This window comes from Hypanus sabinus, chromosome 28 (assembly GCF_030144855.1).
Source record: "Hypanus sabinus isolate sHypSab1 chromosome 28, sHypSab1.hap1, whole genome shotgun sequence".
Classification (NCBI taxonomy): Eukaryota; Metazoa; Chordata; class Chondrichthyes; order Myliobatiformes; family Dasyatidae; genus Hypanus; species Hypanus sabinus.
Genome location: NC_082733.1, coordinates 25,536,779 through 25,564,138, shown reverse-complemented (window position 1 = coordinate 25,564,138; position 27,360 = coordinate 25,536,779). Strand labels below are relative to the sequence as shown.

The following is a 27,360-nucleotide window of genomic DNA, read 5'->3' as shown; positions in this document are numbered from 1 at the left end:
AGACTGGAGAGTTGCAAAACTCCATCTATCTCAAAGTCCAGAAGAGAAGCTCATGGGTCCAGCAATGTGTGTGCTGCTTGGGATATCTTTACCCCTGTACGACAAAACTGATGTCGTTCAGGAGCTTATAAATGCCAGTTTTCTTAATGACATCCACACCTCTTCATTGCAATGGAAACGTTTCCTGATTAAATTTAGTTTTACATGTTTAAGGTTTATTGCCCTGGTTGATTCTTGACTGAAAAAAAGTGGCAGATATTCAACAGGTCAAGCAATGTTTGTAGAGAAACAGGTCACTCACTGACTGGAAGTTGATAGCTATGCAGGCAGTTCTTCATCTGCATGTTTGCAGAAACTCCTAGGTGGCCAAGATGAAACTATTAATAAAAAGCTTAGTGTCTTACATTCTTTTAAAATAGTTCTTTTTTAAATAGTAAAATATAGTAAATAGGTAAGAATTTGAAGACCAAGATCTTGTGGTAAAGTAACACCCAACACAGTAGGAACAAGCAGCACCTGAGTGGACGATTTTTAATTTCACTATTTCAATATAACACATTTAGTTGTGTTTTTAAAAAAATGATTAGTCAATATGATCGCCTTTGATGCTGTATTAATTGCACAGAAATTAAGACAATTAGACTAGTATTCAGAGAGAACGGAGGTCAGCTGAAACACAACTTACAATTGTGACTGTGTTTCAAAAGATTCAAGCAGGCTGTCCAGCTAAATTTATTTTGGTTAAAAAAGGTCAAGTAGCACCCACAAGGAGAGAACAGCATCATAGTTACAGGTCAGCTCCCCCCCCCCCCCACCCAATCACTAAGCATTTGGGATTTGGAACACCTCAAATGGCGTCAAATAAATACGTCATGGAAACTGTCAAGTACTCATCCATGCCTAGTTGAAGACCAGGCAATAAACTGCTAGAGATGAAATTGAAGAAGTGGAGCAGCAAATCATGTGGAACATCACTCAAAATGATCATTATTGCAAGTTTAACACTCGGGGGAGTTATTGACGCAGACTCTGAGTTCTGACAGTAGGCTATATTGAATTATAGTTATCTTTCTTGTTCTTTATTGATATTCAAAAGCTAAGGGTTATGTCTTGTTTCTATTAAAATATTCAGTTTCCACTAAAACTGAAATTAACCACCAAAAATAAAACATTTTTTTTCTAGACCAAGAATACTTGTTATAAGCAAGCTACAGACATGGCACATTCAACAAGACAAATCCCAATATTACAAAGTCACCACTAATTTAAGCACTGAATCATCCAAATGACAGAGGAAAATTCAAATGGATGGCATATCTTAGTGCTTTTGGAAAGATTTGGCTAAACATTCCTCCCCTCCCCATCTTGGAGGAAACAATGTGCATGTATAAAGGAGGATTTAATTTTTGAAGTATTGAGTACTGTGTTGAATAATGCTCCTTGAAGATGTACAACTTGAATATAAATTTCAAGAGTGGCACAGTTGAGATTAAAATATCAAGGTTTTAAACTGGAATTGAATTTCACTCCAGCAAATTACTCCAAACCTGCTCACAGATCAGCCAATCTGATATGAAATTTATCACTGTGAGCAAATTATGTCCATGTGTCTTTGATGGTTAATCATTTGGTAGAAATGATTCAGGTACCATGCCAAGCCTGTTCCCCCATCTGAACTGGCTTTAAGTGTATATGGGAACAAGCAAACTGGGATCATACATGACACCTCCATCGCTCAGGGTCAACCATGGATGTTGTTTCCTAGGTGAATTGATAAGCAAGTTGATGCAGTACAATATGAAGAGTAAGCTCGCCCTCTTTACATGAACTCAAAGGAAAGGCAGTTTTGGCACCAGCAGCATTGCAGGACTTGCACTGAACTCAATGTAGGACTGCCTTTGGGACCCCAGCTCCGAATTGGTCCCTCAGGGTTTATTCCTTCTCCAAGATGAGCTGTGAGCCACGGCTGACGAGCCCATCTGCCCGACTGCAGACAACAAATACATTTAACTGGCAAGTGCCAACATAAACCAACACTAATTCAGATACTGGAAGTAACATGTGAAAGTGGTTCAAGTACTAATTCCAAAGTATCATTTACTTTTAGACAAGAGTTTCACCGATGGCTCCTGCAATGCTGCTGTACCAAACTGTATTGGTCTCTGCTGTTCCTTTGGGTTCTGTTAGATGCGTGGGGGGGGGGGGGGGGGAGAGAGGGGAAGCTTGCTACATGGGCGACAGCTTGCTCTTAATATTGTACTGTCCTGACTTGCGTATCTAGACAGCTAAAAGGTAACTTCAGGGTTGACCCTGAGTGATGGAGGCCACATGAATGCTACCAGTTTACTAGTTTCCATATGTCCAGTCCAGACAGCGGAACATGCTTAGCATGGTACCTGAATTATTTCTACCAAATGACTAACCAAAGCCACATGGACTCCATTGACCATTCCCAGTGATATTTGGAGGTTGAGATCACCTTACAACTACAAAGCACTGAAACCTAATAACGCAGAGAAGACATCAATACCTACTTCTTGATTTATATATAGTTAACTAATTGCACACACATCCCCAGCATTCAAATGCAGCAACAGCACATAGTGCAAAACTATTTTATTTACAAAAAAATGGCACAAAGTGACTGCACAGTTTATGCTCATGCACATTTCAATCACCTTGAATATATAGCCGCCCTAACCTACTAATCTTTAGGGATACCATTCAGAACTACAAGAGGCACAAGTTGTAGATTGAAATACATCCAGGAAGGGTATAGCAGTATGGACAAATATTGTCCAATTAACAAATATTTTAATACATTTAACATTTCTGAAGGGCCAATGAAAACTGGGTTGCAATTTTTTTAAAATATGTTTTGTGCAATTGTGTTAACATCCACCAAGGACTGTCACTTGCAACACTGAAGTTAGTAATAAACAGGGAAACGGTTAAGAAAAACAAATCAGACTTACCCAATCTAGAATTTTACAGTAGTACTAATGATCTTGAAACAGTAAAAACAAAATGTCAATACTTCTACATGAAGTTATATTTGTGCCTCAGTATTGTAGTCCACTACTTCCTACTTATAACATCAATGTCCTTGCCATCAGTGCATGGTTTAGTATCTGAAATCTCATTGTTCTGTGTTTACTGATCTTTCTTGCAGCAACAACAGTGTTGTAGTTATCTGCCCAAGCTGTCAGACGTATTGATGTAATGGTACAAGAAAAAAGCTAACACAGGAATTAATAGCAAGAAAGAGGAATGACAAGTTTTATGCATTCTTCAAGGTTATCAGACAGCCAGTTTGCTAGCAACAAGTGAAGGTTTTCTCTGAGGCAGATCTTGCGGAGTAGGAATGTGTTCGCCTGTCACTTGGTTCTTGTCTGCTCCACTGTTTGGCAGCTGCTTGTTCTTGATTTTAGCTTTAGCCATATTATAATCTCCTGAATCGAAATACTTCGGCTGCAACATAAAAATAATTCACAGTAAATAATCCCATTTCACAACTTGCTTACAGTTTACTATTACAAGCCTGGCTTCTGATATTTAAAATTTGCAATTCCTCCATTCAATTTTTAACAAATTAAGGCAGTAGAGATTAATGAAAAAGTCCTGAAGAATATGAAGGCTATTCAGGATTAAACAATCTTGGAGGTATCAAGACATGTATGAACAAGTTTAGTAATGCACTTAGGTGGAGGCAAAGGCGAGAGGTTATGCAGTTATCTTATGTAAAAAGTGTAGCCAAAAATGGAGTACTGTATGAGAGTTTAGGAAGGAGGTACAGCTTCCAGAGAAAATGTATGTTTATGTATTTGAGATTTTGGCTTCCGAAAAACTGTAACTGTTGGAATTCTGAAATAGAAAACAGAAAATGCTGTGAACAGACAGACATACTTTACTGTTCCTGAGGGAAATTGGGTTTCGTTACAGCCACACCAACCAAGAATTGTGAAGAAATATAGCAATATAAAACCATAAATAATTAAATAATGATAAATTAATCATGCCAAGTGGAAATAAGCCCAGGACCTGCCTATTGGCACAGGGTATCTGACACTCTGAGGGAGGAGTTGTAAAGTTTGATGGCCACAGGCAGGAATGACTTCCTATGATGCTCAGTGTTGCATCTCAGTGGAATGAGTCTCTGGCTGAATGTACTCCTGTGCCTAACCAGTACATTATGGAATGGTTGGGAGTCATTGTCCAAGATGGCATGCCACTTGGACAGCATCCTCTTTTCAGACACCACTGTCAGAGAGTCCAGTTCCAGCCCCACAACATCACTGGCCTTACGAATGAGTTTGTACTGCAGATCAAGCAGAAGCTGTAAAAGGAGAATCAGCTTATGTTTCATATCTGAGATTTGGTCTATTAAACTTTTAAACTTTCTCTTTCCCAAGTTCTGAAGATGAGCTGCACACCTGAAATGTTGCTGTTTCTCTTTTCTCAAATGCAGCCTGTTCTGCTGAGTGTTTCCATCAGTTTGTTCTATTTCAGCTGTTCTTTGAGCAAATTGGTTTTAGATAGAAATGACAAGATTCAGTCCAGATGCTACTCCAATCTGATGACAGTTTAATGAGTAAAAGAACGCGGGGAGTGAGGGGGAAGTGATCAAGAATTTATTGTCCATTATGGTAATTAAAGGATTTTTCAAAAGGGAACTGGATTGAGAAATAATTTGCAAGTCTACAACAAAGGAGCTTGAAGGATTGCTCTAAAGGACTCAGTTGACTGAAATGACCTCCTGATTCAGCAAGGATGGCTGAAAAGTTGACTAAAAACATCAAAATGCTGCACCTCAATGCAAATGAAGACAATGATATATATCTTTTAAACATCGTTCACATTCACCCGGAGCCAATGCTTTTCCATATAGTTATTTAGGCAACAACAGAATTGAAGCAGTTGTATTATCAACAGTGTAAATGCTTATACGTGGAGAATAACGTTATAATGTATATTAAAAGTAGTAACCTAAATTAAGCCTCCATGAAATAAAATGAGGAATGGCAAAATATCAGTTACTGTATTACAGAACAAATAATATAAAGGAAATATGTATTTTCTTTTAAAATAAAAAAATCAGTGCTACTAAATTAACTTTAATGATCCAAACACATAGGGACAGTGTATGTTCAGCACATTTTGTCCATTTTATCACTACTGTAAAGAAAGCATTATTAATTTGGGTTTAGAATTGTGGATAATTAATCAAGAGCATCTGAAAGTAGGTAAATAAAAAAGGAAACTTATCAAGGCAAAGGAAAATGACTTAAGAAAGTACATCATAGTAAGAGCACAGCTGAAATGTTGAGAAGAGCCCAGAGATGGAAAGGTAAAATTTCAGTATATCCAGTAAGATAGAGCCTTGGTAGGATGGGACCCATCTAAAAAATCTAGCAAGATTCACAAGTTAAAAAGCATTGCTTAGACAGCACGTGAAATTTGCAGCACAGGGAACCTTTCAGCGACTAAAGTGAATATCAAAGCTGAATTGTCAAAAAAGGGGTAAACCAAGACAATTAAAAGCACTTCAATAATAAAACACTATTTTGGTAGCTAGAAAATAGGATAGGATAATCAGGAGTCAAGAAACATTTTAATGATACTTCTTGTTACCACATAAGAGCCCAAAAGCCAATACTCAACATTTTAGGCACATCTTCTTTCCCTCCACCATTAGATTTCTGGACAGTCCAACAACACTACCTCCTTACTCTTCTGTTGTACTATATTTTTTATTACTTGTAGTAATTTATCTTGCATTATACTGCTGCCACAAAACCAATTTCAGGACATGTCAGTGATAATAATGTCAAAGAAAACAACTGATTAAATTAGTACCACCATCACAGAAATAGTAAAATCTGGAGGGAATTTAAGAGCTTAGGATTTTAACAGATAAAGGCATAGCTGAGAAAAAAACCTCATTAAATTTGGAAGTTCATATAAGCCTAGAAATTGAAAAGATCAAATTTCTCTTCAATAAGGTGCTGGAGGAAACAAATCAGGGGATATGAAAACATGGATAAGATTTTTAAAAACCTACATGCTGCTTAATAACAATTTAAACAACTCAGTAAACAAAGTGATATGCAGAGCAATTGTATGGAGCGAGAGCACAGGAAGTAGACTTCTAACCAATGCACAGTAGAACAAAGAATGCAACCTGTGAATGTTTTCAAAGACTCAGTCTGAAAATAACAAAGGCAAGATAACAGGGATAAAACTGTTTCTGAAAAAAACCAAAAAGTGTATAAAAGGATAAAATACCTTCACACCATTAAAAAAAATACTAATTGAAGGAAAAAATGAATTTTTATTATGAACAGGACTAATTATCAGAGCACAAATACCAAGGTCCTTTACAAAAGAAATATTAACATGAGCAAGTTCTTCCCAAACAAATTCTGATTCCCACTTTCAGATGCATTGCTTGTTTTACAGTCAACACTGTATGGCTTTTTCAAAAAATCCTTATTTAATGCAGGTGGAAATGCTGCCAAGAAGTATGCGTTCACAAATTATGTATGCCTAACACTAGACCAAGAAAAATCTCAAAGAATCCACAAGATTCAGCTGATATGCAATATTTCTTCCTCTAAATACTTGCATCTTTCTGTAGTCGCTTCCTCAAAAATTCCGATCCACCAGGTTTCTGTCCTAACTTCGGATACTTTAACTTCAACTTGGCCTCTTCAGCCTTTTCAGGACTGATGACTGTGTCCTCCATTTCCTGAAAAGGAAATCCATTAGGAAACTTAGTTGGACAGTTTAAAAACCAAGCATACAATCATAGAAAATTATCAGTTGATCATCTCTTCAACCCAAACTGTTGTCTTCTTGCTACCCATACAGTATAGCCATTTTTAAAAAAAGAGGTACCTGTCAACAAACTGATCTTTGATAATTCATTATTTAGTAAGGGCGTCATCAGAAGGCAGGATAATGGGATTGAAAAGAAAAATAAATTAGTCATGATCAGATGGTGGGACAAACTCAATGGACTGAATGGCTAATTCTGCTCCTGTCTTACGATCTCTTCCTCCATAGTAACTGAAGACCACTCTTTGGTCACTGCACAAAGCAGTTGGACGTGCAGACAGGTAGTCTGGCTTAATAAGCCAAAGCATAAAATGACAGCTCTGTCTGTCTGTTGAAGTACAATTTTTAATTGGACAAAACTCAAGATTTGGCAGGAATTGACATAATGACACAGCAAGCCAGCTGAAAAATCTTCAGCTGGTCGTTTGTGACATCGCAGAAATCAAAAGGGATCATGGTAGACTTAACATGATTAGAAATGAAAGGTTCATATTTAATTGAAATGCAAAATTAAATCAAACAAGCCATCTTGAGGAGTTATTCAAAATGATTTCTCAAGCTATCCAAATAATTCCAATCAAATTTTAAGGGGAATCTGATTATAAAACATATTTTCATAAAAAGAAGCAGGGTTCCAATAAATTAATGTTGGGACCATTTCATTTGAATTCAAACCTGACATAGGAAGTAGATGTTGTATAATCATGAAAAAAGAGCATCAAGATGTACGTTATAAGTACATTTGGATAATTAGCATGCAAAAAGCAAATAATTTCAATGTGAGTCAAACAATTTACTCTGGATAATATCCTTTATATTTTGCCAATAAGCAAGAAAAATCAATTACACGAGGAAATTAAGGACAACAAATGTAAATCAACGTGAATTTATTAAGGCACATTCTGCTCAACGGAGGGACACCAGATTGCAGATGCTGGAATCTGGAGCCACAATTACTTTCCTCCCACAGATGCAGCATGACCCGCTGTGTTTCCAACACATTGCTTGCTGCTACTCAACAGATATTTGTTGACGAAAATATAGATTTTCAAAAAAAACCACACACATGGAAGCAGTGAAAGAGAATTACTACAGGGGTGTTCATAAGGAAGCGCAAAAATTGTCACAGAATCCAGCTGAAAACATCCAGGCACGATTCTCCCTCCTCCCCATTCCACCATCTTTCCCCCTTCCCATGCCTCACCTTTCTCCACACCCAGCCCCCCGCTCTCCTCACCCACCCACCCAGCTGCACCCCTGCCCCTCGCTTGCCCCGGCTCGGCCCACCCCATTTCCCCGCAGCTCCCCACCTGCCGCTCGTCGGTCGACGATCCTTCCGACCTCTTCACCGCCTCGTACTTCAGTGACATCGCCAGCGAACCGAAGCAGCGAGCGACGAACCAGGCCTCCGCCGCCCTGTATCCCTCCGCACTGCGGCCCTGCTGCGCACGCGCCGCCACGCTCTGCGTCGTCCCACTACGGTTCCGCCCATTCATTACGTCACCCAGCGCCAGCCCTTTCAAAACTTTTTCCTCCCCTCCCCCCCAGTGTGTATTTCATCGCATTCACAATTTACTCTGTTTGAATAACTATTTTCATTCATTTCTTCTTAACTTGATAATTACTTATGAATAAATCTTTTCTGAGTTGGATTCTGGGAAATGTAGTTTTAAGTCCCTTCGAGGCACCCTCACACGTTCAGCACTCAATTTTATCTATTTCAGAGAAACAGACAACAATGCTGAGCTGCAGTTGCTAAATATCTGAAATAAACTCAGAAAACACCATAAAACAGGGGATGAATTAGACCCTTCGGCCCATAAAGTCTGCTCTGCCATGTGATCATGACTATATCATTTTTCATCTCAATCTCATTTCCTACCTTCTCTCCATAACCTTTGATGCCTTTGGTAATCATCCACCTATTGACTTCCACTTTAAATAACCCCAGTGACTTGATCTCCTCAGCTGTCTGTGGCAATGAATTCCTCAGATTCATTACCCTCTGGCTAAAGAAATTCCTCCTCATCTCTTCTAAAATAACATCCTTCTATTCTGATGGTGTCCTCTGCTCCTAGGCTGTTCCATGATTGGAAACGTATTCTCCACATCTTTTTTATCTAGATCTTTCAATATTCAGTATGTTTTAATGAGATTCCCCCTCACTCTTTTAAACTCCAGCAAGTACAGGGCCAGAACCATCAAAAGCTTCTCATATGTTGACCCTTTAATTCTTTGGATAATTCTTGTGAACTTCCTCTGAACCCTCTCCAGTGGCAGCAAACCCCTTCATAGATATGGGACCCAAGGTTATTCACAATTAGAAAGCCTCAATATTACATCCATAATTTTATATTCTAGAACTGTTGAAATGGATGCTAACATTTCACTTGCCTTCTTTACTACCAATTTAACCTTCAAGTTAACCTTTAGGCAAACCTGCACTAGGACTCCCAAATCCCTTTACATCTCCAATTTCTAAATTTGCCCCCTGTTTAGATTTTGGCTTTTATAAACATTTTAAAATAGTTTGTCTTTTTTTTTCCTTTCTACTAAAGTGCATGACCATACACTTACCTACAATGCATTCTATCTTCCACTTGTTTGCCCATTCTCTCAATCTGTCCAAGTCCTTCTGCAGTCTTCATGCTACCTGCCCCTCTACTTATCATCTGCAAACTTGGCTAGAAAGCTACTTATTCCATCATCCAGATCATGAACACATAGCATGAAAATTAGCAATAGTCACCAAAGTGGAACACCAATAGTCACCTACAGCCAACCAGAAGAGGTCTTCTGCCAGTCAGTATGGTGAACTACATGTACCTGTCTGGACACGCCCCCTGCTGACTGCTCCTTTGGCTCCTCCCACAGACCCCTGTATAAAGGTGATGGAGGTCTGAGCCCAGCTTCTCTGTCTCCAGGATGTAGTATGGTGGTCAACCACTGCTTGTTCCTTCTTCCAGTCAATAAAAGCCGATATCTCGCTTTTACATCTCAGAGTGAGTTATTGATCAGTCAGCCAATCTTCTCTCCATGCTAGTATCTTTCTTGAAATATCATGGACTGTAATCTTGTTAAGCAGCCTTATGTGCTGCACCTTGTCAAAGATCTTCTGGACATCCACTGACTATCCTTTGTCTATCCTGACTGGTATTTTCTCAAATAATTCTAATTGATTTTTATGGTAAGATTTCCACTTAAGGAAACCATGTTGATTTCCACCTCCAAGTACCTCAAAACCTCATCTTTAATATGGATGCCATAATTTTGCCAACCACTGAAGTCAGGCTAATTGGCCTATAATTTCCTATCTTTTGTCTCCCTCTTTTCCTGAAGAGTGGAGTAACATTTGCAATTTTCCAGTCCATTCCAGAATCTAATGATTCTTGAAGCATCACTACTAATTCCTCCACAGTCTCTTTAGCTACCTCCTTCAGAACCCTGGGATGTAGTCCACCTAGTCCCGGTGATTTATCTACCTTCAGACATTTCAGTTTCCCAAGCACTTTCTCCTTAGCAATAGCAAATACACTCACTTCTGCCCCCTGACACTCTGGCATACTGTTGGTGTCTTCCACAGTAGAGACGGATGCAAAATACACCATTTCTTTGTCCCCCATTTCTATCTCTCCAGCATAATTTTCCAGTGGTCTGGTATGCACTCTTGCCTTTCTTTAACTTATGTACATTACTTGGGAAAAAAAAACTTTTGGAACACTCTTTTTGTATTATTGTCCAGCTTACTTTCTTATTTCATCCTTTCTCTACTTATTGCTTTTTTAATTGCCTTCTGCTGGTTTTTAAAAGCTTCCCAATCATCTGGCTTCCCACTATTTTTTGCTATATTGTATACCCTCTCTTTTGATTTTAAGCTTTCTTTGTCAGCCATGATTGCCTCAGCCTCTCTTTAGAAAGTTTCTTTGGAGTGAACTGATCCTGCACCTTGCAAATTACTCCACAAACTCCAGCCATTGCTTCTCTGCTGTCATATCTTCCACTTCCAATCATCTTCGGCCAGCTCCTCTCTCATGCCTCTGCTGTTACTTTTACTCAACTGTACTACTGATACATCCAATTTTAGCTTCTCCCTCTCAAACTGCAGGATGAATTCTATCATAATATAATCATATATTGCCTATTTTACGACAAGAATACTCAGCAGGTCAGGTAGAATCTGTGGAGGGAGAAATAGATTTAACAAAGCAGGTCAATGAAAGTCTACTCTAACCTTCAATTAGGTTATGGCAGAGCATCTGCTTCAAAATCAAAATAAAACTTATTGTCATAGCCATAATACAACTATGCATAGTTGCAATAAAAACCATACTTGCAACAGCATCACAGGCACATTGTAGTCACAAAAAAACAGGGTAAATCATACACTTTTTTTTACAAGGACGAACATAATTAGAAGAAAATAAGAACAAAGTTCTTTGTAGGTACAAGCATGACTTAAGATGCTAGAAATCTAGAGCAAAGCACGGAGAATGCTGAAGGAATTCAGTAGGTCAGTCCGCATCAGTGGAGAGAAATGAGTGGGCGATGTTTCAGACTGAGATTCGTCATAGTTCAGAGTGGTTATAACATTACAGTGCTGAGGAAGCGATTAGGCATGTGCAGGTTGGTTCAGGAGCCAAGTCGTTGAAGGAAAGTAACTGTTCTTGAACCTGGCGGTGTGTGACTTCAGCCTTTTGTAACTTCGGTCCGATGATAGCTACAAGAAGATGGCATGGCCCGGATAGCTGGGAACTTTGCTCACAGATATTGCTTCCTTGAGACAGCATCTAATGTAAGATGCTACTAATGACAGGGAGGCATTGTGCCCATGAGGTATTGGGTTGAGTCCACTAGCCTCCGCAGCTTCTAATGTTCCTGTATATACAAAATGCCATACCAGACCATGATGTAACCGGTCAGGACGCTTGCAACAGTACATCAAATACCATACTTGTGGAAAAATTCAATTCTCGTCAGCACCACCCTGCAAAAATAATGGCATAATGCTTCTTTCATTTATGTATTTTTGTCTGGGCCTTTTAACATAATAAGATGAGCTAAGCCACTTCATAAAAGTACAGAATTATCTCACAGAATTTGACATTGAGATGAGGAAATGTTTGGGCAGAAGAGCAATTGAGAGCACACTATCTGCATAATGAATTCCAGTCTGATTCTGGAAATTGCATAAGGACATGAAAGTGTGTAGGTGGGTTGTGGGTGGTCATAAGTGCAGACAAAAACAAACACCACCATTTCTATCACCTGTGTACTATTAAGGACAGTAATGGATTTGATAAATCGGCTGCTATAACAGGTGGAATTTGCATTTATATAATTTACTATTAGAGAGCACTGTTGCAAATATACTGATGAAAAACGGAAGTCCAAAATAGAAATTGCATAAGCTGGGAATTAAATCTTGAAAACACAGCTGAAAAGAAATGAGAAGTTGTTTCAGATACAGCCCCAGGACAAGAACATGACATTGTGGGGGAAAAAAATGGGATAAGAAGCAGGAAATGTTTAATCATACTGCCAATGGCACAGAACATTTTCTTTGAAACTATACAAGGAAATCAACAACGTACAAATATTATTTCACTGATATTTATTTTAGTTTTTAAGTTAGTCATCTTAATGCTCTATGGTGTTTTACAATCTATAAATATTTAAAACATAATTGAAATTATGCTTTTATTTTCTGGTATACATCAATTTGGTAACATCATTGTTGCTGGATGCCTAATTACCTTTAGAAATGATCCCAGGGATTAGCAAAGGTGATCACTGAATCTTTGGAGGAAGATTTCCTGAAGGAGAACAGCAAGCACCATTTTTCAGAAACTTTGCAGTTATGTCCATTATAGCTATACTTGTTTCTCAAGGGTATTGATTGCTATAGACAATTCTTTAGAGAAAACAACGTCTTTGCCTGCCTTTTGTATTTTTTTTTACAAAAATGGTACATTTTTTAAAATTTTAGATGATTGTTATAGCTGAGTCTTAGTGTCCCATGGCATTATAAGTACCTTTGCCTCTGTGCTTTGAGTACTCATTTGCAGTGTGACCACAGATGGAATACCGATTTTTCCTTTGAGTTAACTAGCTAATGATTCCTATCTGAGACCTCAATGTGATAAAATAATTTAGAAAGATCTTGTAGGATGATCAAGTAACTTATAATGGGACAATAATGTCTATGCATATAGTTAACCTACAGTTTTAGAATTACATTCAGCACCCAGTTTATTCGGCACAGGAGTGGAATTTGGTGTGGTCCTCTCCTGCTATAGGCCATCAACTCCAAGGTTTAATATCTTATGCATTCAGAGATGCTCTTCTACATACCACTGAGGTAATGAATGGTTATTTGAATTACTGTTGCCCTTCTGTCAGCGTGAACCAGTCTGACCATTCTCCTCTGACGTCTCTCATTAACAAGCTTTTTTCACCCATAGAACTGCCATTCACTGGATGATTTTATTTTGTTTTCACCCTATTTTCTGTAAACTTTGGACAGAGACTGTTGTATGTGAAATTCCTAGGAGATCAACAGTTTTTGAGATACTCAAACCATCCTGTACGGCACCAACAAACATTCCCAAAGTCACCTAAATCACATTCCTTCCCCATTCTGATAATTGGTCTGAACAACAATAAAACCTCTTGACCATGTCTGCATGCTTTTATGCTGCCACATGATTAGCTAATTTGCTATCTGCACTCACAAGCAGATGTACAGACGTACCTAATACAGTGGTCACGGGATGTACTTAATTACTTTGTTCCAACTATTCAAATTAACAGGTCTGGAGACACAAAAGATGGCAAATGTTAGAATCTGGCGTTGGCTAGTCTGACCAATTGCCATGAAGGCTCAGATTGACTCTGAGATGGCTAAAACAGAAGTAAAGTTCTTCAGATGCTGGAGATCTAAAATAAAAACAGAAATTGCTAGAAGTGGTCAGGAGAAAAGGCAGTGTCTTTGTAGGGAAAAGGAAAATTAATATTCTTGTATCATAATCCCCAGAATCCTTTATACATTCTTGCTCTCTACCCATTTACTAACCTTCCTTGTAGTTTATTTCAGTCTTCCTTCTCTTTATGTATCAGTCCATGATTGAAAGTTGATGATTAAACTTCCAGTTGTGACCAATCTAAAATGTTTATTTCTTCAGATATTGCTTGGTGTGCTTATTTACAACATCTTTGTTCTGTGTTCAACTCTAGCTTACATTTTCCATAACAGTAATTGAAGTTGACTTAGTTGATAAAGTACTAGCCAAATTTGCAATGAACTGTCAGCAAGTATGGAATGGAATGGATGAAACAATATATTTTTTGGTTACGTTATGTGGATTAACAGTTCCATAAGTCAAAAGCCCCAAGTGTTGTTCAAAACTGTAATATTGTGTCTCAGCAAATAAGAACAGTCTTATAATCATATAGGTCCTGATGAAGAGTCTCAGACACGTTAGTGCTTCATTCCTGTCCGTAGATGCTACCTGGCCTGCTGACATTTTGTGTGTGTTACTCCTACAACCATCTAACCATGACATTGACCTGTCCTTCATGGATCAGTGGACATACACAGGAAGATTCCCCTGTTCCTCCTAGGACTATTGCACAGTACTGTATTTGTACACATGGAAGGAAAAGCAACTTTGTAAATCTGGCAGGAGCAAACATGCCAAAGAATGTTGGGATTGGCAAGGGTGGAGTGCTGTAGGAGAGGTGTGTGATAGGTGGCAGAAAAGGAGTGCCAGAGGTTAGGGGATGGCACAGGTACAAACACACCCAGCCCTGAGACACCAGGCAAGGTAATTTAATTCCAAACAGTTGAGTTATCAATCATTGCAGAATGTCTCTCTGGTGCTTCTCACTCCTTCCCCTCTCCCTTCCCCCTTTCTCAACCATGATTCCCCTCTCCCAGCCCCCTTCCCACTCTCAGTCCACAATAGAGACCTAAATTCGAATCAGGTTTATCATCACTTACATATGTCATGTAATTAGTTTTTTTGTGTCAGCAGTACAGTGCAATACATAAAATTACTACAGCACTGTGTAAAAGTCTTAGGTACTGTAGCTATATATATATATTTCCTATTTTCTGCCCAACTGACAAGGCCATCTAATTTCACCTGCATTCCAATGCTTGTGTCAAGTGCAAGCTTTTTCTCTGAGTTTCCAACATTTAAGTTAATATATTGCATAGCAGGAGACGGAAAACTCTAGAAACCCACTAGGCTACAACCTTACAAAGACATCCATGAACCTTTTGCTATTGCTAGAGAGCCAATTTAAAAATTATGACATCAGTGCAGTTAGGTCATTCATCTAATCGAATCTGCTCCACCATCTGATTATTCAAAGTTCAAAGTAAATTTATTATAGTAAATTTGTTACCATATACAGTACTATTTTGAGATTCATTTTCTTGCAGGCATTTACAAGTAAATAAAGAAATACCAAAGAAAGAATCTACCAAAAAAAAAACATAAATGAAGACTTCCAAACAGCCAATGTGTGAAATACAAACTGTAAATAAAAAAATACTGAGAAGATGGGTTGCAAAGAGTCCTTGAAAGTGGGTCTGTAGGTTGCAGAATCAGTTCGGTTTTGTGGTGAGTGAAGTTATCCATGCTGGTCCAGAACTTTGATGGTTGTAGTGCAATAGCTACTGATCCATTATTTCTCAACCTCATACGCCTGACTTCTACACATAACTTTTGATGCCCTATCAACCTCTGCTTTAAATATACCCAACAACTTGGCTCCATGGCTATCTGTGGTAATGAATTCCACAAATTCACAATTCTCTGGCTAAAAAAATTCCTTTTCATTTTCATTCTAAAGGGACATCCTTTTATTCTGGGGCTGTGCCTTTTGGTCCTAGCCTCTCCTACTACCGGAAATATCCTCTTCTCTTCCTCTCTGTCAATATCTCCCCTGTCCTTCTAAGCCCCAGCAAGTAAAGAATCAGAATCAGGTTTAATATCACTGGCATATATCATGAACTCTTGTTGTTTTACGGCAGCAGTACATTGCAACAGATAATAATCGAAATTGTAAATTATAATAAGTACATATAAAAGGTAAGTTAAATAAGTAGAGCAAAAACAGAAAAATACTGAGGTAGTGATCATGGGTTCATTGTCCATTCAGAAATCTGATGGCAGTGGGGACAATGAGAAGAGGGCATGATGGATGCCATCTTTTTGAGGCATTGCCTTTTGAACGTGTCCTGGATGCTGGGGAGGATAGTACCATGACGTTTACAACTTTCCACAGCTTTTTCTGGTCCTATGTAGAAGCTCCTCCATTCCAAATGGCGATGCAACCAGCTAGAATGCTCTCCACGCTAGTTGGAAATCTGTAGAAACTTGTGAGTGTGTTTAGTGTCATACCAATTCTCATCAAACTCCTAAGGAAATATAACTGCTGTTATGCCTTGTTTGTAATTGGATGAATATATTGGGCCCAGGATTGATCCTCAGAAATGTTGACAGCCAGGAACTTGAAACTTGCTCACCCTTTCTACTTCTGATCCTTCAATAAGGACTAGTGTGATCCTTCGACTTCCACTTCCTGAAGTCCACAATCAGTTCCTTGATCTTACTGATATTGAGGCTGACAGTGAAATGATTCTCATAAATTAACACTTTCATCCTGGGACCATTCTCATAAACTTGATATGGACCCTCTGCAATTCTAGTATATTTTAGATATGGGGCCCTAGACTGCTTACTATACTACACGTGGTCTGACTAATACCTTATAAAGGCTCCTCATTACACCTTGCCTTTAAATTCCAGTCTTCTCAAAACGAATGCTAACTTTGTATTTACCTTCTTTACTACCAACTTAACCTGTAAGTTAACCTTCCGGAAATTTTTCACTCTGACTCCCAAGCCCTTTTGCACCTCCAATTTCTGAATTCTCTCCCTATTTATAAATAGTCTATGCCTTCATTCCTTCTGCCAAAGTACATGACCATACATTTCCCTACCCTGTATTCCATCTGCCACTTTTGTCCATTTTCCCAACCTTTCCAAGTTTTTCTGCAGACTCCCCATTTCCTCAACTCTACTTCTTCCTCCACCTATCTTTGCATCATCCACAAGCCTGACCTAAAAGCCATCAATTTCACCACTGTCCTCACTACGTTAAAAAATATCACATTACTCAGACATGACTTTGTTTTAATACATCCATGCAGTATGTCTTTGATTAATCTGTTTCATTCTCAATGAAAATTTACACTGAGCCTTAAAATGGAATACAACAATTTGTTCACCAAGTTAGACTGTCTGGCCTGCAGCTACTGTACTTGGTTTTCCCTTCCCTTCTTAAGCAATGTTTTAAAACAATCATTCCTCCAATCCTCTGGCACCACTCCAGGAAGGAATAGAAAACTGTAGTCAATGCCCCTTTGATTTCCTTGCTTGCTTCTTTAAGAGTCTGGGATACACACTCGGTGGCCACTTTATTAGGTGCATCTGTATATCGGCTCATTAGTATGAATATCTAATCAGCCAATCATGTGGCAGCAACTCAATGCATAAAAGAATGCAGACAGAGTCAGGCTGTAAAGTTGTTGTTCAGACCAAACATCAGAATAGAGAAGAAATGTGACTAAAGTGACTTTGACTGTGGAATAAATGTTGGTGCCAGATGGGATTCTTGAGTATCTCAGAAACTGCTGATTCCCTGTGATTTTCACACACATTTTCTAGAGTTAACAGAGAATAGTGCAAAAACAAACAAAAAAAAAACATCCAGTGAGCGAAGCTCTGAAAGAGACTTGTTAATGAGAGGTCAAAGGAGAATGGCCAGACTGGTTCAAGCTGACAGGTGGCGATAATAATTCAAGTTACGTGTTACAATAGTGTTGTGCAGAAGAGCATCTCTGAACACACTTCATGTTGAACCTTGAAATGGATGGGTTATAGCAGAAGACCATAAAGACACCATCAGTGGCCACTTTATTACATACAGTGTATTTCATATCCCCATGATACAAACAGAAAATATAAATGAGTTATAACACTAACAATGTTTTCAGAGAATCACAGAAGGGGATTACATGGAAGAAGGGCATTTTGCTCTTCAAGCCTGTGCTGTCTTTTTGCAAGAACAATCCAGCTGGTCCTACTACCCAAGAGCTTTGTCGTACTCATTCTGTTTCCTTTGGAATGCCACAGTTGAATCAATATCCACTGACAGCTCATGGACAAAAAACATTTTTGCAATGTTACTTTTGCCATTTGTTTCATGACGTTTTCATCAACGGACTAGTTTCTCTCTGTTTCCTGTACATCTTTCATGATTTTAAATACTTCGATTGGGATCCCCTTCCAAACTTCTCTGTTTTGAGAAAGAACAAGCTTCTCCTGTCTATTCAAGTAAGAAAAACCCTGTATCTTTGGTATTATTCCAGCAAATCTATTCTGCACTCACTAAAGCCACATATTTCCTTACATTTGGTCCCCAGAAACCAGGTTCAATAATCAATATTGCATCCAAACTTATGTTTCATAAAGGCTCCTTGTAACTTCCGTCAGTCATTTGCTCTGTATCTTAATTTACTGGAGCACTAGATCTCATGCTGTCCGTTCATTTTCATTGATCTATACAAATGTACTCCCAGATTTCCCTATCCTCCATTTGGAGTTGTGCCACTTAGTTTGTATTGCTTTCCCTGCATTGTTCCAAATAAAATATAACACCATAGGCAACTTTATTTTGATTAAATGCCATGTGCTGCACATTTGCCATCTCCATCAAGCTGATAACATTCTGCAAATTCAGAAATTGTGAGCTATACTTCCAAATTCATGTATTGTGTCATTTATCATATGAAATGCTATGATAAAGACTCCCGAGGAGTTCCACTGCACTCTCTCTAAATATTTAATTGCATATTTCCATTATATTTTGTTGTAATCCAGCAATTGATTAAGTAGGGGAAAAAAATCAAAGTTTAGATGTCATATCAATTATAGTGGGCATTTTCATTTTGCAAGCTTCCAGTTTTCTAAGTTATGTCACTCTTATAATAACATGGTTGAGAAAAGTTCTGTCATAAAGGTGGTCACCGCTCCACATTTTTGATACATTCCTACCATTAGAGTTCACCCCAAGATGAAAAATTGGCGTTCTAAGCACCCCCTCCCACCCCAAAAAAGACCAACACGTGAATACAGTACTATTTCAAAGCATAAGAAGGTCCAGAAATTTATTGCGTGTTCAATAAAATTGAAGACATTAGATTTCTTGATGCTACAACCAAAATGGTCATTGACATGGTATTCAATGACTATTTAATGCACTTGTCAGGCTGCAGTTCAGTTTCTACATACCTCTTTGCTGGTTTATTGTGTCCAAATTGGCTGCTACTTTCCCTATACGAGAACCATGACTACAGCTTAAAAATACTTGAATGTTCGTAAAGTGCTCTGTGATGACTGGTTCATGTAAATGCAGGTTTCAACTTTTCACATATTCTATACTGTACAGCCTAATTCCTCCCCTCAAACTCATTCCAAATTCCTTCCAATGCACCGCATTTCTTTAGTTGAAAGGTCCTCAATGGTTCCTTTGCATTCAATGCTGCTCTTTCATCTTTCAAATTGCTGACATTACTGCTTCAAAAAACCTCACGAGTGACTCATTACTCATCTTTTTTTCCCCCAAAAATAACAGACCGAACCAGATCAGATTGTCTTATTCATTATTACACAAATTTCAATGGTGCTTTCAACCTGCTTGAAGCAAACACCAAAGTATAGCTGTGACTGCATTAAAGGCATTTATCCAGTCAAACCCCAGGGATCACTTAACAAAGTTTATCATTTTTGTCAAGCTTGCTCCAGAGTTCAAATATATAAAAAACAGATGCTGAAAATCTGTACCAAGAATGGGATGAGCTGTAAACACTCAGAATGCTAGCCAGCAACTGTGGAAGTGAAACAGTAAAAACCCTTCAAAGCAACAGCATTCTCCAAAATATTTAACTGTTTCTCTTTCCACAGGTGCTGTCTGATCTACTGAGCGGTTTCAACATTTTGTTTTTTATTACCCTCCAGATTTGACTTTCTACATGTTATTCTGATTAATTCCATTCCCTCTTTGTCCCAGCATTACTTTCAGATTGCTTCTACTCCGTGTCAATTTCCCATCTGCATCCTAACCCATACCTAGCTCCCATATAAAACCTCACTTGAAGCTCTCTACCTAAACTTCTCAAGTTACTGATTCCTTCCCACTATGACGTGTTTTAGAGGGGATTGATAAAGTACTTCTCACTGTTTCTGAATCTGTTACAGAACAAGTAGTAAGAAAATGTGGTCAGCTATTTGGTCCTGTGTAATCAAATGTCTTGATACGTCATAGCCTTGGAGGATGACTTGGGCAAGATATTAGAGGCTTGCCTATGTTCCTCAAATTAAACAGCAGCAAGGAATCATGCCTTGAGGGGACTGGAGGGCCAGAGCAATTTTTTAAAAAACTGTTTAAGGAAAATACAATCCTAATACAGTTATGAAGAATGGACTCTTATACATGTTAATAAAAACACTTGGAGTAGAAATCTATCAGTGGAACTAAATTCTGGAAGCTGAGCAAAATATGTAGCCATCAACTACATGTGCACCTAACATAAGTTACCGAAGACATATTTTTACTCCAGTGTTTCAATGCATGCATGCACGCGCGCACACACACAGACACAGAGTCATGGACAGACAGACACTGATTTACATAGATTTTGTATATTTGAGTATTAACCATGTCAAAAAAATACAGAGTATGATTTTACATGGAGAACTTTTTGCTACATAACACTAAACAGGACAAAAAATTATCTGCCCAATAAGTGAAACATTAATTTAAATATTAAATAAAATACAAATAAAATAAAATGTTTTAACACTAAACTACTTGTTTTTACTATTGCAACACATCCAATAAAGTGGTTTGTGACTTCCATTGTAACAGTACAGATAATATCAGGACAACATGGTTTTCATTCCAGTCTACTGCTTGCTTAAAGTACAAGGGATTTTATTCAAAACACTTACACAAGACTGGGTCCACGGTCTAATAGGCGCTGGGGTTCTAAAAGACTAGTACCAATAATTTATCACAATTATGTACTGTGCATACTTTATTTCCATTAATTAGCTGAACATGTGCCATTCTCCGGAAAAAAAAGAAAAAATATATCCTAACCAATGAAAAAAGTTGCTAACATCGTGCTGAAAAATGAGGATTTGTTGGAAACTCTGTATAAGATTTTAATTCATATGCAGCACCACTGTCAACTTCCATTGACTTCCGAGAAAAAAGGAGTCTGACATCTCTGTGGAGGTAGATCTTCCCAGATTTTGAACTCTGGAACCTACAACATAAAAACAATCTGATTATACGTTCATCAGACCTCAAATTATTACAAGCAAAATAAACATCTGATTCATCCATCACCTATTTTTAAACACAGATACACATTATATTTTTAACAACTTCTTGTATGCTACCCAAAAGCAGAGTTATGGTCCACAAGTCAAAAAAAAATTATTAAAGAATTGATTCATTAAAGAATAAATTTGAATATTGAAGTTACTTTTACAAATCTAGCTGAGGTTAGCCTTAAGAAATGTATTTTTGAAAGGTAATATAACTTAGTGGACACTGAATTTATATTGTAACTAACCCAATATACAGAATTTTGTAAAAACAACAAAGAGGAATAGCAAATTATTTCTTGGATTTTAGACCTTGTAACAAAAACAAAGATTTCAATCTCATTTTGCTGTGTTTATCCATCAAACCATTCCAACAACTCCCACTGTCTTCGCTCTTTTTTTTTACCAATTTTAACACATTTTTCTACTTATTCTCCTTTACCTTTTAATTATCTCTAAAAGGATCCTGTATGGACTTGAAAATCCCCTCAATAATCAAGTCTACAAAGATCATCATACATAACCACTCATTTCTGGAATCCATGCTACTTTTGACGACTCCTGTTGATCATGCTTGAGTTGTGGAAATATAAAGACCAATGTCATAAAGGCCTGCAATTACCCAGATCAAAATTGGGTACCATCCTAGTCAGTCTCAGGTTTTCGGTCACTTAGAGACGTTTAAATTATAACCCTAAGAACATGGTAGTTTCTTTTCTCATTTCCCTTAGCATCCTGAAGCTACATGCTCCTTTAGCCAAATATAGTCGGCCCTCCTTATCCGCAGGGGATTGGTTCCGGGACCCCCTGCGGATACCAAAATTCGCAGATGCTCAAGTCCCTTATTTAACATGTATCAGTGTGCTGGTCTTAAGGACCCAGCGGAACCCTGGACTTTATTTAACATATGTCTGTGCGGTGGACATTAGGACCTGACGGTGAAACTCTGAATCCGCAGTGTTTCTGTTCACGAAAATAATCACGATCGCGATTGAAAATAAGGTGGAAGCAATAAAGTGATTGGAAAGAGGTGAAACATCATTGGTCGTTGGAAAAGTGTTAGGCTATAGTTGGTCAACGATCGGAACAATTTTAATGGAGCATGTGAAAGGCCCTGCCCTGATGAAAGCTACAATTATTACTTAGCAACGCAGTGGTTAAGTTATTGAAATATGTATGTTTCTTAAGTGTTTATATGCATAGAAAGGTAAAATATGTACTATATACTAAGAAAAATGTTTGACTGACTCTAAATAATACCGGATGTACCTGTTCCGACTTCAAATCCGACTTAAAGACGGACTCAGGAATGGAACTCATTCATAACGCAGGAACTGCCTGCACTGTTAAGTCATTTCTAGATTACTTACAATACCTAATACAATGTAAATAGTTGTTATACTGTATTGTTTATGGAATAATGACAAGAAAAAATAGTCTGAACATGCTCAAGCAACGAGTGCTGGAGAGAGAACTTCTGGGTTTTCCCGATCAGCAGTTGGTTGAACCCGTGCATACAGAATCTGCGGATAAGGGGGGCCGACTGTATACCTTTCTAAAAATGTCCTCACCAATTACAATAGCATTCAACTTGCTGTCAATTAATTCATAATCATCTCCTCGTGAATATCCCTTTCTTCACTAAAAAGATCAATGAAAGCACAACAAATATCTTAATATTTTCTTTCAGATCATTAACTACGAATCAATAAATCTCTGCAAATTAGAAGGTCCATTTTGCTTTTAACAGCTATCACTTTAAACTGATAGTTGTAATATAAAGCACATGAGTGTATATTGTTCATTTTTTCTTCTCATTTCTACCTATCCAATTGTTAAAGCCTTTTCTTCCAACATTCGCTTTTAAATCAATCATTTATTATCTTATATAGGCTTTATCTTCAACATTTCTTGGCTGATAATATTGAGATCCCATTAGAATGTATAAAAGTTACAAATTTCTATTTTTATATACATTTAAAGTTTCCAATACTTATTAATTTGACAATCTCCTGCCCAATGTTGACATGAATAATATCGATCAGCTGTCCTAATGTCATTGGTGTTTCTGAGACTTTCCTGTGTGTATGTATTTCTGAATTTCAACAGTAATATTAAAAAGGTAATTGGCAGTAAAACACTGAGAAGTGTTGAAGTTGTGAGGGATGCTTGAAAAACGCACGTAAAAACTGTTATCAACAGTCCTGTGAACCCATTTCTTCTTCGGGCCCTGCAGTTTTCTCTGGTTCTTGTAAGTTGTCAAGTTTAAATGAATGCGTAACTCTTCCATGATAGTTCAAATAAAACCATTACCAGCAGTTTTCTTGGAAATGCTGGATTTTAAACTCAGTTTTGTAAACTTGAATCGTCAGCAATAGGAGTAAAATGTTTCCCTTAGGGACTTGTACTAAGCCTCAAGAATTATATAAATCTCATTTTATTTGAAGTCAGTCTCAGAATGCTTCCAGCTTAAATATATAAAGGAAATCTTTTTACTTAGGAAGAATAGCTGAACCCCATGGTTAAGCAAGTAGCATTTAATAAACAGCAACCATTTCATCTCAAGTCCATTCTTTTGTTCAATCAAATCACAGATGTTTTGCAACATAACTATAAATAGCATAATTTGTCCCATCTTCCTTAATTCCTTTAATTGAGAGAAATTCATTAAAATTAACAAACACTGTCTGCAAAGAGGAGCTCCAACCATTACCACTCTTTGCATGCCGAAATGTTCTTCAAATTCACCCCTGCAAAGTCAGGCTCTAATTTTCATTCTATGCTGCCAGAACTACAGCCCATTACCAGTGGAAATAATTATGTATACCCTATTGTGGTTCACCTCATTAAGTTGAAAACTTCACTTAAACCACCCATTAACTCAATTCTAAGGAAGAAAACTGTGTATATTGTCTTTATAATTTAACCTTTTGATTCCAGTTACTAAACTAGCTGTATACTCTCGCCAGGTTTACAGTATTCTAGGGACTTATACCATGACAAACTCACCTTTTTGATAATTTTCTCTGTCTATCAATTATATTCAAATAAAGTCTGCAAACCCAAGTTTCTCTATATATCCACTGTTTCTAGCTTTTAGGACAGGTATATGAATAGGAAAATTAGAAAATACTTGTCCTTTTAGTGCTAAATTGAATGACCACATATAAGAATCTATTTACCTTTGTTTTATCCATTTGTTTAATCAATTTACATCTCTGTATTATTCAATGCTTCAGTATAATAAGCAATGTGAATTATCAAATAGGCTGCGTTGAAGAGAGCAGGAATGAAGCAGGTAATTTCCAACTCATTTTTGTTTCTGCCCTAACTGGTTTGTTAGGAACTAAGAGATTCACAGCAGATAAGTAAGTAATCTGCATCATCAGAGCTGTGGTCCTCATTGCAGCAAGGAAAGATAAAATCCCATTTTGAAACAAATTTGCTTGGCATAGCAAATTAAAATTTTGTCTCAGGACTCAATCATAAAATAATTAATTCTAAAACAGAATACTACTAATGACAGAAACTAGGATATCTTACCACCAGATAAATTCAATGCACATCCAGAGAAAAAACAAACACTATACAATTAAATTGTTTTGTCACCCTGTTTCCTTCAAGATTGAAATGAAATTTAAAATCTGCTGTGTGTGTGATCAGTGACTCAAGGTCTCAGTTCAGTATAATGGTCATAACTTAAGAATTTAAATGATAATATTTACAAATGGAGAAAACAGACATTCTAAGTAAATGCAGTATTTCAGGAATGCAACATCATTAGGAGGAATTGGCCTACAACAGATCTGTGTTTTACTTATTCTTATGCTGGTTGAAGAAATGAGGCCAAAAAGTAAAATAATTCTACTCCATGTAGTCATATTACCATCATCCCTATTCCCCACAACTCCAACTATTAAATGTCACAAAGAATAAAAGTGTAAAAATGCAAATATTTTGCTCATTTTAAGCTTGGGCTTTATGAGCAAATATGTGTCATGATAAGCGGTGTATGGAATAAGATCACAGATCAGTCATTACTTTAATGAGTAATGGATTCAATGGGTTATTTCTGTTCCCAAAACAGGCTGAAATTTCCAGGAACTTTGAGACAGTGTGCTAGACTCTATCTCTAAGTATCGATTCAACTACTGGTGGATTTCTTCTGAGCTGTTTTAGTGTTCAACTTCTCATAGAGTTTGTTGTAAGGTTACTGTTCTAGGTCTATTCTGAAAACAAACAAAGCTATTTCCTGTGATGTTATCCTGTTTGAAGCAGATTCCAAGCTAAAGACAAAAACGTCACATTCTTTTCTAATAGAGTCCAGTGATCAATGCTATGATGAAATTAAAACAATTGTTTTTAGAATTTTCCTTGAAAAATTAGATTTATATACAGAATATTCGAATACTTCAGTCATTACAAGTTAAACCATGTAACTTTGTGTTAAAAGATATAGATGACTACAATTACTTACTACTCCTACTAATGACAATTGCAATATACTGTGAATTTACTCTCGTCTTTCTGCTTACCTCAAATGCACGAGGTAGCGAAGTATCCTTTCTTCTGTCTGGATTATGTTTTCTTTGTTTGCATGCCCAACAGTTTCACGTTTCAGAGGAACAGAAAATGTCCTCTGTCGTAGGAATGTCTGGTGATTGGCTGGCATTTCTCTCAAGTCATAAATCACTACAAACATCTTCACCACTGTCTTGTTAGGATTGAATAAGGTCTGAAATGTAATTTACATTTGTACATTATAAATTATTATAATATAGAAAAAAGTGCTACATAAATGGCTCCACAGGCCATGAGCAAATCTGATAAGCAAATTTAGTATGTACAAAATGTAAATATTCCTTTAGGGAACCATGACATAACGGTTCCAATACCAATCTACACTTCAAAAAAATCTATTCATATTAATGTTAATGACCAATAATAGCATGGCATTGTAACATTTTCAAACTTTTTAAAGAGACATGATTTCTGTTTTCTCCTAGTCTATCATCACTGCCAACAATGGGTAGGGTAAGCCTGTCCATGAGAAATATCTGCCAGTTTGCCAAAGCCACTTAAAGCCCGAAAACAAAACATAAAAGCAATGCAGTAATAACTGGCCCAATTCTTTTTCTGCTAAAGATGCAATGAGGCCTTCCTGCATTGGCCACACATCAATGTGGTGAAAACCTATAACTCAGTGAAGTGTTGAAAATAAAAATCATTCTTTTATCCCATTACTGCATGCCTCTCTGTCAACAAACGAAATGGGGCGGGGGGTCTATTTATAATGTACCTTTTGTATTCCTTTCAAGATGTAAATAAAGTGAAAAATAGCAAATGCAGTAACCAATTTGGCATGGCAAGTTCTCAGAAAGAGCCTTGTAAAGATGACCTTACTACATAGCAATGTTCTGAGATTAATACTGGCCAGAAAGTTCTGAAAAACTCAACATAATGTAAAATCCATATTTAAGAATGTGAACATAGATTCGTAATGCACAAGGCTAAGCTACCTAGGCATCTTTAGAAAGGTAATGAAAGACTATATCAAACCTGAGTATTCGGTACTTTTAAAATATCACACAAGCACAAGAAAATTGGAGTAGGCCATCTACACCTAAGAAGAGTTAAGCAATGCATTTATTTATCCTTTTCTTCCTTTGTGTTATTCTAAGGCAGAAGGATAAAAAATATGGACTGATGTTATCTTTGAATAGTTGCTCAAAATATGATCAGAGAGTAAGTTGCTGCATCTATAAACACATTCTGTAAGCATTATTGAATAGAGGATGATTACAATGACATGCATTTCAATTCGCCAAATCTGCACCCCTATTAGGAAGTACTAGTCATGGGACTGCAAAGACACACAACCTCAATGACCAAATCTCAGTCTATTCCCATTCTCAAAGCAAAAAATGGATTATAACAACATGGTAGCATTACTCCGATAACAATTCATAAAGTAGTAATAGTTTTTCTTAAGGTAATTCTCAATTTTAGGCTCTTGAGCCAAATTATTCACTACCACTGATAAGCTTTCATCATT

General features: G+C 37.3%; 2 protein-coding genes across 6 annotated transcripts in view; both read right to left on the bottom strand.

The window, feature by feature from the left end:
* Nucleotides 1-2,601: 2,601 nt before the first annotated feature.
* arpp19a (cAMP-regulated phosphoprotein 19a) lies at nt 2,602-8,300 on the bottom strand. The gene is made up of 3 exons (XM_059952768.1): nt 8,148-8,300; nt 6,626-6,748; nt 2,602-3,471 (listed from the first exon to the last, which is right to left on the bottom strand). The coding sequence occupies exons 1-3, from the start codon at nt 8,205-8,207 to the stop codon at nt 3,301-3,303; spliced, it is 354 nt and encodes a 117-aa protein (XP_059808751.1). The 5' UTR covers nt 8,208-8,300; the 3' UTR covers nt 2,602-3,300.
* A 12,296-nt stretch (nt 8,301-20,596) lies between these two features.
* The window catches only part of atosa (atos homolog A), an 81,793-nt gene continuing 75,029 nt past the window's right edge, over nt 20,597-27,360 (bottom strand). For 4 of the 5 annotated variants that reach the window (XM_059952764.1, XM_059952763.1, XM_059952766.1 and 1 more), the window contains 2 exons: nt 25,841-26,040; nt 20,597-21,241 (listed from right to left, as the gene is read on the bottom strand). In XM_059952764.1, coding sequence (XP_059808747.1) covers nt 21,088-21,241; nt 25,841-26,040 — 354 coding nt within the window. In that variant the 3' untranslated portion in view covers nt 20,597-21,087. Of the gene's footprint in view, nt 21,242-25,840; nt 26,041-27,360 lie in introns of those variants that run through there. The other variant, XR_009508364.1, reaches the window with a different exon arrangement.